Source organism: Nelumbo nucifera, chromosome 4, assembly GCF_055504915.1.
Source record: "Nelumbo nucifera cultivar China Antique chromosome 4, China Antique-T2T, whole genome shotgun sequence".
NCBI classification, from domain to species: domain Eukaryota; kingdom Viridiplantae; phylum Streptophyta; class Magnoliopsida; order Proteales; family Nelumbonaceae; genus Nelumbo; species Nelumbo nucifera.
The window spans coordinates 15,348,680-15,367,801 of NC_142652.1; the positions used below are offsets into that span (position 1 = coordinate 15,348,680).

The 19,122-nt window shown below is 40.8% G+C and overlaps 1 protein-coding gene across 8 annotated transcripts in view; it reads left to right on the plus strand.

Annotated features, from left to right (window-relative positions):
* Positions 1 to 19,122, plus strand: part of LOC104586732 (protein CLP1 homolog) — a 35,971-nt gene that overhangs the window by 15,399 nt on the left and 1,450 nt on the right. For 3 of the 8 annotated variants that reach the window (XM_010244048.3, XM_088904187.1, XM_010244049.3), the window contains 2 exons: positions 6,731 to 6,865; positions 8,000 to 8,235. In XM_010244048.3, coding sequence (XP_010242350.1) covers positions 6,731 to 6,865; positions 8,000 to 8,235 — 371 coding nt within the window. Of the gene's footprint in view, positions 1 to 6,730; positions 6,866 to 7,999; positions 8,236 to 10,960; positions 12,685 to 12,920; positions 13,022 to 19,122 lie in introns of all 8 variants that reach the window. The other 5 variants (XR_016085809.1, XR_016085810.1, XR_016085808.1 and 2 more) reach the window with 4 other exon arrangements.

Here is a 19,122-nt window from a genome sequence, read left to right on the forward strand (position 1 = left end):
CCCCAATTGATAGGCTCTGGCTGTAAGTGGTGTGGGAAGGCTAAGCGAGGTGGTCTCCTTGAAGGACGAAGGAAGGCTAGGAGATTCTATCGATAGAGTCATGTGTTCGTTATGATTCATGCCTCCTTTTATAGGTAGAGATCTTGAGGTCCTGAAGGGAAGGAGCCAAAAGGATTTGATTCCTTTTTGGAAAGGGGATCTTTGATTCGGTGTCGGTTGTCAGGGGGACACTGCTGCTTAGGGTTCGCCATGTGTCTTGTGAGATCTCTCTAGGACGAAGTTTCCTTTTGTCTGAGGATTCTCATAATACACATGTGCTACTTCCTTTTGTGGGTCTCCTATACTGACGTGGCGTGGATAATGTCAGTGCTAGTCTGACGTGTCCTACTTAATCCTACTGGGTGTACTGTCACAAGCGATGTTGGCTGGTCATTGGTATTTTCTTTCATTGCCAATTTGTGATGGCTTTGAGCTCATTGCAGGCTCGCGATAGCTTTAAGCTCATCACAGGTCGATGGTGACCTTGAATTTGTCATAGGTATGTTGTGGCTTTGAGCTCATCGCAAGTTTGTGCTGAGTTGTGAACTCGTTGTGGGTGTCTCTATAGCATTGATTTAGTACTTTCGTTGCCATTGCGGTCATGGTGAACAATGTGTACCTACACTGGCTACATTCTGTTTTTGGGAATAGGTTTTAGTCACTCTTTCCCAAATCTCCTTTGCTGTGTTGGCCCAGAAAAAATTCTTGCCAATATGAAGTAACATTGAATTACACAACCAAGACATCACCATCTTATACCAGGAGGAATTTATATTAGGTTTCTTCTCATCCCTAGTAAGGTATCCCAGTTTGCCATGAGCTCCAATAGCCATCTTGGCTGATTGTGCCCACTCTCAATAGTTTGTATTTGTAACTTAATTGTAGTAATAATCCCAGGTCCAAAATATTCTCCGAAGTTTGCTCCATCCAGTCCCATGTCACTGGTTGAACTCTGCTCATTGCTCCAGCCCTCCATAGTTCTTAGAATAGATTAGAAAAACAACTATAGGTGAGAAATAAAAATCAATTTATCTCCTTCGGAGGCCTCAACCACCCTTTTGGTACACAGAAACCTCCTCCCACCAAGATTCCTATCTTTGTGGGAGCCGGTAGAAACAAGAGAAAAGGCTGCCACTCTCTCCAAAGACCTCAGAAATCATTGTAACTTGAACCACCCTCTTCAGAATTCACCAAGAACTCCATAAAATCTAGAGTGCCCCTTCCTAGGTCAAAATTGAAGAGTCCTATTGCAATCGGGATCTTCCCCCCTTCTCCAGATCTTCTTGATTTTGGTGATCAACCCTAGATTTGCTACAAGGGGTTCTAGATCCACCAAAAAATCCAAAAACTAGGCACTTTTGAGGTCTTTGATCAGCCCTCTAACTCATCATGTAGTTGGCTGATCTATGGCTGCGTGATGGGAGCACAAAAAAAGCTCAAATCCTGCTTTGATACTAAGTAGAAATCTGCAAAAGTAAAAATATGTAGAAAAAGATGAAGAAACAAAGAGATTTTGTGAGAAGAGGGAAGAAGAAGAGAAAGAATAGAGAAAAGAATGAGAGAGCAATCAGATCTGGCTGCCCTCTCCCATTGGTATTTATACTTTAAGTAAAAAAAAAAAAGTATAATGACTAATTGCCCTTATAGGGCGCTAACACATAAAACTGCATAAAAAACTTAAAAACATCACTCCAAAGGGTCCAACAAGAGTGCTGTGGTCCCCAATTCCTATCTAAACAACTAATAAACAAAAACAACTACCAAATCTGCACAAAATCCTCAACATAGGCTCTCTATGTTTTGGGCTTACAAAACTCATACCTGAGGCAATGAGGCCAACTGCCTATATATATTGCATATTTCTTATAATTAACCTTTTTTGATGAATTATTTCTTATATTAACTTCAAGGTTATGGAATATAATAATCAAAGTGATCTATTTGTGGAAAGATGATGGGGATGTCAATGGGTCGGGTTCAGCACAGGTTCGCCTCTACCCTAGCCTGACCTTCCAATGACTACGGTTGAACCTGCTCCACCCCAAAGATAACAAGACATGATTCTCAAACCCGCCCTAACCCTATATGGTTGAACCCAAAACTGACCTAACCCGACCCTCTAATGTCTCCAAAATGCAAATTAGAGACTTAACTCTTCTTCTTTTTTCACCCTTTCGTTTGTTTTCTTCTTTTCCTAAGACAAAAATAGAGGTTCAGCTCCTATATTTTCTGATACTTTTCTTTCTTCCATTTTTTTCATGAATATGTTGATTTTTTTTTTTGAATGAAGCTTATACAAGTTTTTTATGAAAATTATAGACAATTAATAGGAAAGATGGTTGTTGCTTGCTATGGAACTTAAAGAATTATCCGCAAGGTGCCAACCAGCTGGTTGGTAAGGTCACCTGGGTTGGAGGTTGGGCTACCCCCATTGTGTAGCCCTTCAAAAGAAATAAAAAAAAAACTTAAGTACTCTAGAATTCATGGTTTTTATTCAAAAATCCATCACCTAGGCAATTAGGCAACAATTAATAGTGAAAACATGGGTTTTATTCAAAAAAAAAAAAAAAAAGAGAACTATAACCTAGTCTCGCCTCAACACGTTGAAAACTACGCCTCTAGGGTCCATTGCCTTGCTTTGACAATCAATAAATACAAAGATAGTTTAACATGTGGAGCAATGAGTTTGCATGGTCACAACATTTTCTTTTGACCCTCCAATAAAACATTACATGTTATCAACTAAATCACCCAATGAGTGTTTGCCTTGACAAATTGGTTTTGATGTGTTCACATGGTCGTAACACTTGTAATCCTCTAATAAAACACAAACATGCTATTAATCAAACAAAAAACCAAATTATCCAGTGAGTGTATCCTGCTGTTGCCTCTAGGGTCTACTACCTTGCTCTAACAACTAAATATCAAGATAGCCTAACATGTTGAGTGATTAGTTTAAACAACCATGACATTTTCATGCAACCAAATCACCCAGTTAGTGCATGCCTAGGTGATTAGGTTTCGATGAGTTTACATGGTCACAACACTTCTATAAAACACAGAGATGCTAACAATCAAATGAAAATCATATCATCCGGTGAGTGCATGTTTTTTTCCTACACAAAATGATGCAAAAACAACCTGCTAGCATATGAAAAAAAAAAAAAAAATAGAGACTACCTCTAAAGTCTACTACTTTAATATGACAATCAAGAATTGCCAAGGTAGCTAATATTTGTTGTGATGTGTTCACATGGTCACAATACTTTCTTGTGACTCTCCAATAACGCACTAACTTTTTTTTTGGATCAATAACTCATAAAAAAGATTTCATTAAGCTAATTAAGGCAGCACAATAAGAAGTTGTGAAGGATACAATTTGACACCGAGTGTTTAAACTCCCCAAATATACAACTAAGCCCAAAACGTAGATTGCCTTTGTATCCTTTGTTTAGCTAAACCATCTGCAAAACTGTTGGCTGATCTTCTAACCCAGTTAACTTGAATAAACATGTCCCTGGAGAGCCATTTGAATCTCCTGAGATATCATTCCTTTGGTACTAGGAAACTCCTTCCCCCTTCTTTTTTTTTGTTGCCACATCACTTTGCCCAGCTGCGCCTGAGAAGAAGGCACATATATTACCTTCCTCATCGCTGATAACCCCTCGAATTCCAGAGGGGCCTGGATTGGCCACACTACTCCCATCGAAATTCAGTCTCAACCAGCTACAAGGCGGAGGAGACCAGACCACTGATGCAATCTGTCTTCTAGAAGATGAGGCAGCTATAGCCCCCCAAGTTCTGAAGACATCATCAATCTTAAAGTCTGAGAATAGATTCAAGGTCTTAACCCAATGTGCCACTCATAGGGTTATGACCTCAAGCAATGCTTCTTTATTCCTTTCCTTTCCCCCCAAAATTCTAGAGTTTCTTTCCTCCCAGACTGTCCAAATCACTGCTGCCCTTGTACATTTCCACATCAGTCTGCCCCTTTTAGTAGAACAACTACAAACAGAAGGGTTAAACAACCCTCCCAAGCTAACGGGAGAGAGCCACTTGCAACCAAAAAGTGAAGCAAACCGCTCCTAGATAAAGCCAACAAAAGGACAGAAGATTAAGAGATGAACTGCAGTCTCACCATTAAGCTTGCATAAGCTGCACCAATTGGGGGACAAGCACCAGTTTGGCCTCTTCCTTTGAAGCTTATCACAAGTTTTAAAACCCAAATCATCAATCAAAAGAAAAACCCAATCACCTAGTGAGTGCATGCTTGGATGATTTTATTTTGATGAGTTCACATGAACACAACACTTTCTTGTGATCCTCTAATAAGTCATGGACATGCTAATAAATCACCTTGTGAGTGCATGGCTGGGTGGTTTGGCTTCAATTAGTTTACATGGTTGCAACATTTTCTTGTGACCTTTGGATAAAACACAACATTCTATCAATCAAATGAAATGCCAAATTACACAATGAATGCATGCCTTGTTGCTACCCCAAGTGATACATGAACTAACAACCACTATCATATGAAAAAATAGAGATAATTTCTAGGCTCCATTACCTTACTAGGAATATCAAGAAATACGAAGGTATCCTAATATGTAGAGTGATGAGTTTACATTAATCATTACACTTTCTTTAGCCTCCGAAAAAACATGAACATGCTATAAATCAAAGGATAAACCAAATCACCCAATGAATGCATGCCTAGGTGATTTTCTTTTGATGAGTTTACATAGTCACAACGATTTCTTGCAATCTTCCAATAAAACATAAAAATGCTGCTACCAATCAAATGAAAAACCAAATAATCTAGTGAAGACATGTCTGCTATTGTTACACCAAATGGTACAAGAACAACCCATTGTCCTATTAAAAGTAGAGGTTACCTTAAGGATATACTACCTAACTATGACAATCAGGTATAGAGATAGTGAAGGTTAATGTGTAATTTTAGCTTTAATTTTTTGATGAATTTGTAATTTTACCTTTGTTTGTACACATTCTTTCTATTCTTTTCTCGTATCTCTTTATTCTTTGCAACTTTTTTTTTGATAATTGAAAATGATTTCTTTAATCAAGAGAAATAAGATTTTACAAGAATCCCTTGGAGAGGCACGAGATGCAACCTCCCCTAAACATTACAAGAGATCAGAAATAAAATTACAATGCTGCTCAAAATAACTGGTCCCTAGTAGACCCCTGTTTAGCAAGATAATCAGCCAAGGCATTTGCCTCCCTACCTACCCACTGATATCTACATGTTATGTGCCTTGTTAAACATTTAACTTTTTTGATGAGATCCCTATAACTCCAAACAACTGAGTCTGGATTTGACAGCCAGCCCACAATCACCTTAGAATCCCCTTCAATTAATAGGTTCTCCACTCCTAGTTGATTAGCAATCTGAATTTCTTGTACTGCAGCCAATATCTCAGCTCTTGTAGAGTCCCCTATCCCTATTAGGCCTGAGAATAAGGATATGATGTTGCCATTCTCATTCATCAATACTCCTCCAATGCCAGACGGTCCTGGGTTACCCTTACTGCTTCCGTCAAAATTCAGTTTAAAAAATCTTTTTGGAGGAGTTACCCAAACTGTAGTGTGTGCAACTGTGGCCCAATTCCTCCAGATGTCGTCAAATGAAAAAGAGCTGAAAGAAGCCAAGGATTTCAGCCAATGGATAGCCCTGGTCAAGATACATTCCTTACATCCAGTCTCAAAGAGCTGCAGCAAAGGAACAAGAAACTAGTAAGTGGTAACAGTCCCCTGTGAGAATTGCACAGTACACACCAGTTTGGGGACAAACAAATGAAAGGTTTTTTCTTTTGTAAGAATTGCACTGACATGGTATCAGAGCAGGTTCAGTCCTATTGATCTCAGCTATCATTCACATTTCACAGTTCAGCAAATTGAAATCCCTACCTAGTATTAACACCCAAAAAAAGAGAAAAAAAAATCCCTACTTAGTGTTGAATAGCTGGAATGGAGTCCACCAAATTGGTTGCTTTTTCTGAAAATCAGTGGTCGTTTTTATGCAAATTATTATCAGTAAATTCAGCCTTAATGATGATTTTCTATTTTTTTCTAAAGTAGAATGACAAATTGGCCTCATTTATGCTGTGGGACTGAAGTAGGCACCTACAGTTCCACATCATCATCCTTCCCTCCCCGCTCTGCTGCACGAGCACATAAATATATGTGTGTGCACTCCAACAGTTCTCCAGAACTTTGGAATTAGCAAATTTGGTGCTTTAATTGCTTCACTTCAACTCTACACTGCCACCCTACTCTATAGTCGCTAAAGTTTGGACAGACCCTTATGTAACTGTAATATCAACAGAATTTACATATGGTTACTGGTATTCTTATCAAATATCAATGGAAGTTCTCATAAAACTCATGCATGCATGGTATTCTTACTGATTCAATGAGGTTCTTACAAAACTCATACAAGCATATAGTTTCCCTGATTGGTTAATTATGGCTCTTGTGGAATATGCAACCTTCTTCTCAATTTAACAGAGACAATAGTTGATGCTGTATTCATATCCTGGTCCTTGTCTTTGGGTTACTCCTGGGGTTGATTTCTCTGAAATGACTTATGGAGTAAAGATGGGTGAAAATCTCACAGTACCATGGGATTATCTACTGTTAACTTTGTGCTTTAATGAATTCTGTGCAGGAAAAACTTTGCAGCATGCTTAAAGACGTACTTAAAAACAAGCCTAATGTGGATGTTGTGAAGCTTCAAAAGTCAGGTGGTGTTGTGTCCAGGAATACAAAGTTTCGTCAGAAGACCAGGAGCTACAGGATAAGGGTAAGGTTCTGGCTCTAGACTGGTTGGTCTTGGATGGAGATTTGATTTCTGTTACTATTTATTAGAGATGTTTGATTTAATACAATCTATATTCTTATGCAAGGTCTCTGCCAAAAAAGAAAAAGAAGGAAAAAATCAAAGAAACCCCCTGATCAATTTTGATTCATAAAGATTAATTAAATGCCACCCCCAAACAATGAAAAAAAAAAGAGAGGATTGGGGTTCTGTTAGTTGGGTCACATGGAGAACTCTAATCATTGGGGATCCATCCTCTGTATTCTGCTTGCCACCTTCTATGTTCACTTTCAGCAAAAAAAAAAAAAAAGTCCTAGACTCCTACTCACTTTGTTCATGCACATGTCTCAGGCTCTAGTAAATTCCTTGTGCTTCCTGCTTTTTAAAACACTAGTTTAAGTCCAAGGTGGACTGCAGATTGAACACATTGTCAATACGGAAGGTCCTATAGGGAACGCTTTAGCTTCCCATTGTCTCCATGATTGCATTGTTTCAAAAACATTTCTACTTTACAATATAGCCCTTGGTCGTTAAAAGTGATTTGCATTTGCCTGCTTTTTCATGTTTTTAATTGTTAGTTAAGTATAATGGTGTCTACTGATCAGGGAAAAAGGGTAAAGTGCAGAGAACTTTCACTTGCGACAAATGCCCCCATCCTGACCTTTCAGATTCCAACATTCCCCCCGCCCGTGTTAACTGGTTGACGGAAGATAAAATACCCTTTGAAGATATTTGTATGGGCAGGAGGACATTTCAAAATAACAAAAATGGGCAGGACAAAGGGTTTATACAAATATGTAAGAGAAAGGACAAAATGGTCCCAAAAATTAAGGAATGGGTGGTTTGGGGATTTAGACATGTTTAACACTCACATGACAGTGAGACGAGTATCTTTTTCAAAGTTAACTGATGGTATGCTAGTGTTGGGGCAAAGTTTTGGAATCTGAAAGTTCAGGGGGGTTTTGTTGCAAATGAAAGTTCAGGGGGCTAGTGTCACTACCCCCAAAGTGCAGGGCTGTAATTTGTAATTTACCCAAAAAAATATTTGTGTCTGAGCTCATATACTTCATTCCAGTTAGAATGATGAGATTGCTTCATGCTGATTTTGGCTTCTTTCAGGAATATTTTTATGGCCTTGCAAATGATCTTTCCCCACATTCAAACATTGCAAATTTCAGTGATTTGTTTGTCTATAAGATTGGTGGTGGGCCCCAGGCACCACGTTCAGCTCTTCCAATTGGTGCAGAGCCTGCAGCAGACCCTACACGATTAGTTTTGGTGAATATCAACCGTGACCTGCTACATTTAGTTCTTGCTGTCTCATTTGCCAAAGAACCTGATCAAATAATCTCCAGGTAATGGCATGGCACTTGCAATGGTGTCTAACATTTTTATATTTGCAATGGTGCCTTTTTGAGTGTTATACTGGTAGAAACATCTATAATGGAGTTTAGTGGACATAGGGTAGTAAGGAAACACCTTTGGATAATAGTGTCCAAAAGCTTACACCGCATTCAACATGCTCAAATGATAACAATAATCCAATTTACATATTTACTACTTTAGGATTACTGGAATAAATAGGCTTTTCTGGACTTCCAACCAGAACTGTTATGTTCATTTGCATATGACATTGGATGGTGCCTATCATCTATTCATGTAGATATTTGGCCTAATTCTGCTAAGCATGACTTGTCAAATGCAAGTTAACCTTTTGACTAGGGCTTCTAGGCACCATGTAATTGTCAACATGTAAAGTGCAGAGAAAGAAATAACAACTAGAAATATAGAGCAGAAAATGATCCAGAGGGGCATCTGATATCCCAATGTGAGGCGCGAGGTGCAGCCTCACTCTTTGACAAAAAAATATAACAGATTTACAAATGGGCCCAGTACATCTGATCCCTAGTTACCCCTTGCTTAGCTAGAGAATCAGCCAAGGTATTGGCCTCCCTTCCCACCCATTGTATAGTTAACACCATCTGTTGTGTTAGCTATTTGAACTTCTTCATTTCATTTCTGTAATACCAAATCACTGAATCTGGGTCCTTTAGCCAACCCATCACCACCTTGGAGTTCTCTTCTGTCATCAATTTCTCCATGCCTAATTCTTTTGCAACCTGAATGCCTTGTAGGGCTGCATATAGTTCTGCCTTTAAAGAGTCTCCATTTCCCATAGGTCCTGAAAAGATGGCTCTTAAATTTCCTTCCTTATCTCTTACAGCCGTTCCTTGTCTCTTAAATTTCCTAAATGGTCTCTTACAGCTCTTAAATTTCAGAATTCTTCTTTCAGAACCTGATGAAGGGAAATTTGGCCCGACCTCGCGATCGCCCGACACGCGGCAAAAGCAAGCACTTCGGGACAGTAGAGCACCCAAAGCGAACACCGGAAGCAAGTCCGAACTCACTACCGAGCCCGAACTCCGGGCCGCTGTACTTAGTCCGAGCTTCTTGATAAAGAGCGAGCCCCCTGTCGAAGGTCCGAGCTCCCTAAAACCTGAGCTCCCCAAGTCCGAGCTCGGTATTAGGAGCCCGAGCTCCCTAAAGAACCCGAGCTCCGTGAAAACTGAGCTCCCCAAGTCCGAGCTTGGTACTAGGAGTCCGAGCTCCCTAAAGAACCCGAGCTCCCTAAAAACCGAGCTCCCTATTAAGAACACTCCCTACTGGGAGTCCGAGCTCACTATTAAGAGCGAGCTCCCTACTGAGAACCCGAGCTCCCTGCAAGGAGCACGAACTATACTGGGCCCCAAGCCTCACAAAGCTGACCCGAGCTGACCCGTGACAGCTCGGAACACTCCAAACCGAACTCAAGGCACCTCGCTTGCCACTCCAACACTTCACTTCCAAAGCACCAGGCCAGCCAAACGTACCCGACACCAAGGGCGTCTGTATCCAAGGGCGACGTACCTGACTGATTTGAGATCTGATGCCTGACAGCCGCATTTCAAACGGCTTCCTGCCACCACCACCTGCGACCGTCGTCACTAGCCGCAGAGGAAATGACACCCGAACTGGCAGGAGTTCAAAAGTAATCATGCCCGACCTGACGGAGGCCTGGAAGTGAGTGCGCGAGGTGGTTATAAAAGGATTCTGCCCCCCCCTGGGGAGGAGGTATGCTAACTCTCGCGCTATCTGGTTATTCTTGCCTTTGAAGGATTCTAACTTGAGCTTCGGAGCCCTTACGCCGGGTTCTCCCCGGAGCTTCTCTTCTCCTCCCGTTTCAGGTCCCTGTTACTCAGTTCAGAGGCAAGATCATCGACAGCTAAGACCGGCCAGATCGTGCATCATCAGAACCTATTTCAGCATTTATCAAATTGTCATTGACAACTTAGATTGCTTTGAATGGGTTCCAAACCCAGACCAATATTTAAACTGCATTTCCTTTGAATTTTAACAAAATTTGCATTTCATAGCTCCCCTACCAATTTATGTTTGATGATGTTGATAATAAGGACAAAGGATGCATAATGATGATAATAGAATTTGTAGTTCCCAAGGAATACCTTTGGTGCTGATTATATGCCAGGACTAGGACTTACATTCCATAGATTTGACACTTCAGATTATCCATTGTAACAATCTTAACCATAGTAAATGTTTGCTACTACTTGATCTTAGATCTTTTCAAGTTGAAGCCATACATAGCTTCTATGACCATGCAAAAGTATGATAATGATTTAGAAAGAGATCCTGAAGGATCCTTGACAGAAGTAATTGTTGGCGAACTTGGTAAAAAGGATTTGGGTAGGCAGCAGAATGAGCTTGTTAGAGATGAAGAAATTGGGGCTCTGTTGAATGGGAGGTGTTAACAGCTGTTATTTTTTCCTATGTATAGTACCGCAGGGGTACTATTGTACTTTTACTCCTTTTTATTTTAGTTGCTGTCGCCCTAGTATATATATTAAAATGGCTGCACCGCCAGCAGTATCTTTTTGCTCTCAGTTCTCTCTTCTCTCTTCTTCTCTCTCTTTTCTCTATTATTCCATTCTTCTCTCTTGCATAACATGGTATCAGAGTAGGACTATCAGATCTGAAAGGACAAGTCGAGTGAGTAGTTTTTTTTTTTCTTCTTCGCACCAGATTTCCAGATTTGCCACCCTCATCTGCTGTTCGGCTGATTGAAGATCTCACACACTGAAGTAACTTTCCTCTCTCTCTCTCTTACCTTTTCTTTTTCTGGTCGTGTGCCAGGGCAGAACCTGTACTAGGTCTGCCGATTGGATGTGAGGTGATCAACACCTCTTTCTTTCCTTTTTTGTGGGGTCGACCGATCCCTGTGAAACTGTAGGTCGTGAGGACCTTTTTGTGTGCTACAACAGCAGCTTTTATGGGGAACTGTGGGTCAGAAAGTGACCAATACCTCTTGTGTGCTGCAACAACAGCTTTTATGGTGAACTGAAGATCAAAAAGTGACCAGTACTTGCTGTAACAGTAGTCCCGTTGATGTGTAGGTCAAGAGATGACCTGTATGTACTGAGGCAACACTTGTGTTGAGCTTGTAAGTCAAGGGATGACCTATTAGAGCTGTAACAGCACCTGTAACAACACTTTAAGGCTGTGTACCCCATTTAAGAGTTGTTTTTGAATATGAAATCATGAGTGGTGAAGATTCTGCTACATCCGGTGTTTCCTCAATGCTGAATGGAATGAGTGGGGGTGTGGACCTATCCTTTCCCATGGCTGTTATTCCTCTTGATGGTTTAAATTATTTAGAGTGGTCAAGAGGGATCAAGCTGTACATCACTGCAAGGGAAAAGATAGGTTATATTAATGGGAGAATCAAAAAACCACATCCTGGGAGTGCTAAATATGACAAATGGAACCAGGAAAACAGCATGGTCATGTCTTGGCTTTTAGTTTCTATGCAACCTCAAATAAGAAGGAATTTCATGTGGGCTGAAACGGCAAATGAGATCTCGGAACAAGCAAAATCAACATATTCAGAACTGCAACACTATGCAAAAATCTACCAGCTATAGGCAGAATTGTCTACTTGTAAATAGGGGGAGAGGTGTCTATCTGTGTACTACTCAGACTTGACCTCTGTCTGGAAGGAGTTAGATCATTATCAGAGTGTGGACTAGAAGTGTGACGAAGATGCTAAATTGTACAAAAAACTCGTTTCCCAGCAGAGAGTGCTTGCTTTCTTATATGGTTTGAACCCTACATATGAATCTATCAGAGTCCAGATCCTAGGTAGCAAAGATCTTCCATCAGTTCAGGAAGTTTATGCTCTTGTACAATTAGAAGAAAGCAAAAGGAATTTGATGAACAGTTCTGGAGGAGATGCAGTTGTGTTGGTAGCGAAAGGGAGTGTTACTACTGGTAGGGGAAAGACTTATAGGAAGGGGGATCTTCAGAAAAAGATGGATGACAAGGACAAATTGTGGTGTACTCATTGCCAGAAACCCCGACACACCCGAGACACATGCTGGGATCTTCATGGGAAGCCGAAATGGGCTCAAGATCTGAATAAGAAGCAAGGTTCAGATGTGAATAAAAAAAGTCAGGACCGCAAGATACAAGAAAACACACTATGGCAAACATGGCTACACAGGAGAATCAGTCCCTCATTCATACTGTGACTCAGACACACTCATCTGGATCTGACCCAAGGGAGGATATTATAAATTCCTTCCGCGACCATTTAGAGCTCTATGGTAGAGCAATTCGTCAGATGGATGCTCCTCCCTCAACTTCATTTGCGTCTACATCAGGTAACTCTGCCACAGCTTTCCATGTTGCTTATCATAACCCTGACACTCCCTGGATCATTGATTCTAGAGCGTCAAAACACATGACTGGTACGTCCTCTTACTTTCAAACCTATCACCTTCTTTCTGGAAGAGACAAGGTGAGACTAGCTGATGGATCATATACTACCATAGCTGGTCAAGGAACCATTTCTCTCCCTCTCGGCTTTACCCTCTCTGATGTTTTACATGTTCCGAAATTTCTCATTAATTTGTTCTCTGTTAGTAGTATTACTAATTCCTTAAACTGCTCAGTGACCTTTTTCCCTTTTTATTGTGTGATCCAGGATCTGACCTTGGGGAGGACGATTGGTAGAGGATGTATGGTTGATGGACTTTACATGCTGGAGAATTAGGCTGGTCTTCAAGTCACATAAGAGTCAGTCCTGTAAGAGTCAAGTTTATTTATGGCATTGTCGTCTTGGTCATTTATCTTTTGAGTCTTTGAAAGTAGTATTTCCAGAATTGTTTAAGTTAGTGTTCGTTTCAGATTTCTCTTGTCAAACTTGTTAGTTGAGTAAGCAGTGTAGAACTCATTTTCTTTCAAAAAATAATAAATCTGAATTTTCTTTTCACATTGTTCATTTTGATGTGTGGGGCCCTGTTACTTTACCATCTGAGAGTGACTATAAGTATTTTATTACCATTATCGATGATTATTCTAGATATACATGGGTATATCCCATGCGGACCAGGGATGAAGTACCAAAAATTATCCAAGATTTTCAGTGGATGGTCTTCACCCAATTTCAAACTGAAATCCAAAATTTTCAGTCAGATAATGCCAAAGAGTATTTTCATAGTGATCTCACGGAATTTTTTGTGTCACGTGGTTCACTTCAACGTAGCTCTTGTGCCCGAACACCACAACAAAATGGTGTTGCTGAAAGAAAGAACCGACACCTCCTTGAAGTGGCTCGGGGTTTACTACTCCATATGAATGTCCCAAAACGCTTTTGGCTTGAGGTTGTCCTTTGTGCTACCTACCTCATCAACCGTATGCCCTCTCGTTGGTTAGAGTGCAAAGCCCCACATCAGCTTTTCTTTCCTAAGGCCCCCCTTCTTCCCATTCCTCATGTGTTTGGTTGTCGTTACTTTGTCCAAAATTTGTCCCCCACTCGTGGAAAATTGGATCCTTGTGCTATTCCTTGCATATTCCTGGGGTACTCTTTCACTCAGAAGGGATACCGTTGTTTTGATCCTGTTTCTCGGAAATTCTATGTTTCCATGGATGTCTCTTTCTTTGAGAGTGAGCTTTTTTTCCCTATTTCTCCTCAGGGGGAGAGTAGGAATGAGGAGAAACTGGTTCAACTCCCTCCTCCTTTTCGTGTTTCTTCCGTCGTCACAAAGGCCAACCAAATTCAAGAGTTGTGGAGAATCCAGAAGTTGTACCTCCAATGCCATTAAACTCTTCGGGGGTGGATCATACTCGCTCAGGTATCTTGGTTCCCATTGATGTCCCTGACCCTATTACAATTGATACCTCTGTTGCTAATGACCTTGACCTTCCTATTGCTCACAGGAAAGGTGTTAGATCGTGCACCACTAAACACCCCATTTCCCACTTTGTTTCCTATGAAAACATTTCACCCTCTTTTCGAGCCTTTCTCATATCCATTGACAGTGTCCCTATCCCTAATAATGTGGCAAAAGCTCTTTCAGTACCTGAATGGATAGATGCTATGAAGGAAGAAATTAATGCCCTTCATAAAAATGGCACATGGGAACTTATAGATCTTCCTAAGGGAAAGGATCCAGTTGGATGTAAATGGGTGTTCGCAGTCAAACATAGGGCTGATGGCACGGTGGAGAGGTATAAAACTCGTTTAGTGGCAAAGGGGTTTACACAAGTGTACGGAGTTGATTATGCAGAGACTTTTGCACCCGTTGCCAAGATGAACTCCATTAGAGTTCTATTCTCTCTTGTTGCTAATCTTGACTGGGATCTACATCAACTTGATATCAAGAATGCATTCTTGAATGGTGACCTTGAAGAGGAAGTTTACATGATACAACCCCCTGATTTTCAGGCTCAAGACAATGAACAAAAGGTGTGCAGGTTGAAGAAGTCTTTATACGGGTTGAAACAATCACCGAGAGCTTGGTTTAGCAGATTCTATGCAGCGGTTCAGCAGAAAGGATACAAGCAATGTCAATCTGATCACACATTGTTTGTGAAAAGATGAGAAGGTAAAATTGTTGCTTTGATATTATATGTTGATGATATAATTGTCACTGGCAATTGGAAGGATGAAATCCAAAAGTTGAAGAGTTTTCTTGCCACACAGTTTGAAGTAAAGGATCTAGGTCCTCTAAGATACTTCCTAGGAATTGAAGTTGCCCGCTCAAAAAGGGGTATCTTCATTTCCCAAAGGAAATATGTCCTAGATTTACTCCAGGATACAAGAAAAATGGGAGTGAAGCCAGTTGATTCCCCTATTGATCCTAACCATAAATTAGGTGACAGCCAAGGTGAACCTATCAAGGATGTGAAACAGTTTCAGAGACTTATAGGGAGATTGTTATATCTTTCTATGACCTACCCAGACATTGCTTATGCAGTTGGTGTCCTTAGCCAGTTCATGCATGCCCCTATGACCACTCATCTTGAAGCAGCAGAAAGAATCCTCCGATACCTTAAAAGGCTTCCAGGTGCTGGCTTTTTGTTTCAAAGGCACAAACATTTGAAAGTTGAAGTGTATACTAATGCAGATTAAGCAGGATCCCTAAATGACAGAAAGTCAACTAGTGGCTATTGTACCTTCATAGGAGGAAATCTAGTTACCTGGAGAAGCAAAAAGCAAAGTGTGGTAGCTAGATCCAGTGCTGAAGCTGAATATCGAGCAATGGCTCATGGAGTGGCTGAAATTATGTGGATAAAGAATATGTTGAGTGAGTTGGGTTTTCTAGTGGATAGACCTATGACCCTATTCTGTGATAACAAAGTAGCCATAAACATTGTTGCTAACCCTGTGCTATATGATAGAACCAAACACATCGAAGTCGACAAGCATTTTATCAGAGAGAAGGTTATCACAGGGGAAGTGTGTACTCCCTATGTCAGCTCTGAGGATCAACTTGCAGACATCTTTACAAAAGGACTACACCACTCACGACATCATGATTTATGTTACAAGTTGGGCATGATTGGCATCTATATCCCAACTTGAGGGGGAGTGTTAACAGCTGTTATTTTTTCCTATGTATAGTACCGCAGGTATACTATTGTACTTTTACTCTTTTTTATTTTAGTTGCTGTCACCCTAGTATATATATTAAAAAGGCTGTGCCGCCAGCAGTATCTTTTTGCTCTCAGTTCTCTCTTCTCTATTCTTCTCTCTCTTTTCTCTCTTCTTCCATTCTTCTCTCCTGCATAACAGGAGGAAATTTAAAGGTTCAAACAAAGGTAATCTAGTGCATGTGACCAAAGCTTTTTGTGTTTGGAGGGGGTAATTAGTGCAGGTCCTCGCAACGTATTCCAAAGGATCTATAAGAGATTGGGGGTGGGAGTTAAAGTGAGAAATAAAAGGATTGCAGAAAACAAAGTCTTCAGGTAAAGGAAATCCATGGTAGGCATGAAGGAATTGGGGGAAATTCAAGAGAACCAGGTGGTGGAAGATGAAATTAGTTTAGAAGACTTGGAGATTCAAGAGGAGGCAGAAGTTTCGGTTGATCAAGCAAGGCTGGATGAGAGAAGAGTGGTCAATTTGGAAAAAAGTTGTTGATGTGGAGATTCAAGTTAGCAAGACAGTGGAAAACAAGGAGGAAGTGGAATTCGAAGAAGTGGTGATTGTTTGAGGTGTTGTTTTCAAGCTGATAGTCATGGTTTAAGGGGTTATTCTGGATTTTAGGCTATTTTTTTTATCAGTAACAGTGAAATTTTATTAATGATAAAAACAGGATTACAAAGAGATGGAGCTAAAAAGTCTCAACTCCATCTACCCAAGAAACTTTCTGATCGTGTACTGATTACAAAACAGCCCAGAATAATGTGTCTCTATTTACCCCTTGCCTAGCTAGACCGTCAACCAATGCATTTACACTTCTCTTAATCCAATTACATTGAATTTCCATGTCCTTGGTTAACCACTTATACTTCCTCTTTTCATTGCTGTATTTCCACATCATAGCACTGTCCTCTGATAGCCATTTCACCACCATTTCAGAATCACCTTCTATAAACACCTTTTTGATCTTCATTTCCTTGACCCTTTGAATCCCTTCAATAGCTCCAAAAATCTCAGCCCTCAATGAGTCTCCCACCCCAATCAGCCCAGAGTACATGGCTAACAGGTTTCCTGTTCCATCCCTTATCACACCTCCAATTCCAAAAGGCCCTGGGTTGCCTATGCTGCTTACATCAAAATTCAGTTTGGTGAATCCAATAGGTGGAGGAGTCCAGCAAGCTTTTGCTAACTTTCTACATAAGCCTGAATCTGCAATCTCCTTCCAATTCCTTAACAGCTCATCAACTGAGAACACTTTGAACAGCCCCAATGTTCTCAACCATTGTATTAGTCTAATGTGTATGATCTCCAAGATTTCTTCCACACCTCTCTCTTTACTTGATAAGATCCTTGAGTTCCTCTCCTCCCACACTGTCCAACAGACTGCAGCTCTACCACACCTCCACATGATTTTAGCCCTTTTAGTTGGCCAATTAGGCATGGAAGAAAATAAGCTTGGAACATTCAAAGGGGGAGTCCACCTGCATCCAAACAAAGAAGTAAACCATACCCAAATAGTTTTAACAAACTGACAAGATATTAGTAAGTGATATCCGGACAGACTTACAGAGAACACACCAGTGAGGAGACAAGCAGTTGTTGGGTCTTTTCCTTTGGAGTAGATCCCCTGTATTAACTCTTCCCAGGAATGCTTCCCAACAAAAACTCCCAACCTTAGGAGGTATAGGTCGACACCACACTTTTTTAACAGGGAAGGAAAAGCCAGTGGGATGAGAGGGTAACAATGCTTTGAAAAAGGAGGCACAAGTATAGGAACCCGAGGGGGTGAGTGTCCAAATTCTGCTATTTGCTTTAGATGGCTCAATAAATACCCCTTCAAGGATAGATAGTAAGGCTATAGTATAGGCAAATTCTGTGTCCCTAACACCTCTTCTCAAACTTAGATTCCAACCAACCCCAGAAGGTGAATTGGATGGAACAAGAAAGGAAGAAATTGGTTCATTCTTGAGGGAAGACAAAGCAAAAAGGCCTGGAAATTGATCTTTCAGAGGGGAGTCCCCAACCCAAACTTGTTCCCAGGATTTGATAAGGTTACCAGAGTGCAAGTCATACCTAATCCATGGAGAGAATAAAGGCAAGATGGCTTGAATGGCTCTCCAAGGGGAAGCTCTTGTAGCCCTTGCTAGAATTCCTGAATCCCATCCATTATCTACCAGTCCATGTATACTTCCTACCACCTTAGCCCACAACCTATCTTTCTCCAGTGAGAATCTCTATAACCATTTTCCTAGTAGTGCCAGATTCCTAGTCCTAATATTACCAATACCGAACCCTCCCTCCTCTTTACCTCTACAGACCGCCTCCCATTTGACCCTATGGTCCCTCTTCTCCTCCCCTGGTTCCCACAGAAAATCCCTCATTAACTTTTCCAATCTATTAGCAACCTTCACCGGTATCCTAAAAACTGACATAAAGTATACAGGAAGGTTAGCCAACGTAGACCTAATTAAGGTGATTCTCCCTCCAAGAAACAAATAATTTCTTTTCTAGTTGGCCAGCCTCTTTTCAAATCTCTCCACAACAGGGGCCCAAAAATCATCTCTTGAGGATTATCTCCCAAAGGTAAGCCCAGGTAGTTTAATGGCCAATTAGACACTGCACATCCCAAAATATCTGCATACTCCCCCATCTCCCCTTCCCCCATATTGACTCCAACTATACAACTTTTTTCAAAGTTCACCTTAAGATTTGACATCTATTCAAAGAGTTGTATAGAGAGTTTCAAATTTTTAATCCAATTGATATCCCCACCTTCACAAAATAGAATTGTATCATCTGCAAATTGTAGATGTGTAAGTGGTACATTATCCCTTCCAACTCTCTACCCTCTTATAAGCTCCATGGAGTCTGCTTTAGATATCAACCCCCCCAGCCCTTCAGCTACCAATGTAAACAAAAAGGGGGATAGAGGGTCTCCTTGTCTAATCCCCCTCAAAGCTGGGAAATAATCCACCACTGTCCCATTCACCAAGATAGAATAATGACAGTCCTTAATGCATCCCTTCACCCAATTGCACCAGATATCTCCAAACCCAAAATTCATCATCACCTCCAATAGAAAGGACCAATCAACCATATCATAAGCCCTTTCCAGATCTAGTTTGCAGACCACTCCTCTTCTCCTGGATCTCTTGTAATCCTCCAAACTCTTATTTGCTACAAGTATCTGGTTTGTTATTTGTCTCCCCCTCACAAAGGCTCCTTGATTGTTCGAGATGATAGATGTAGCAGTGTAGCACCT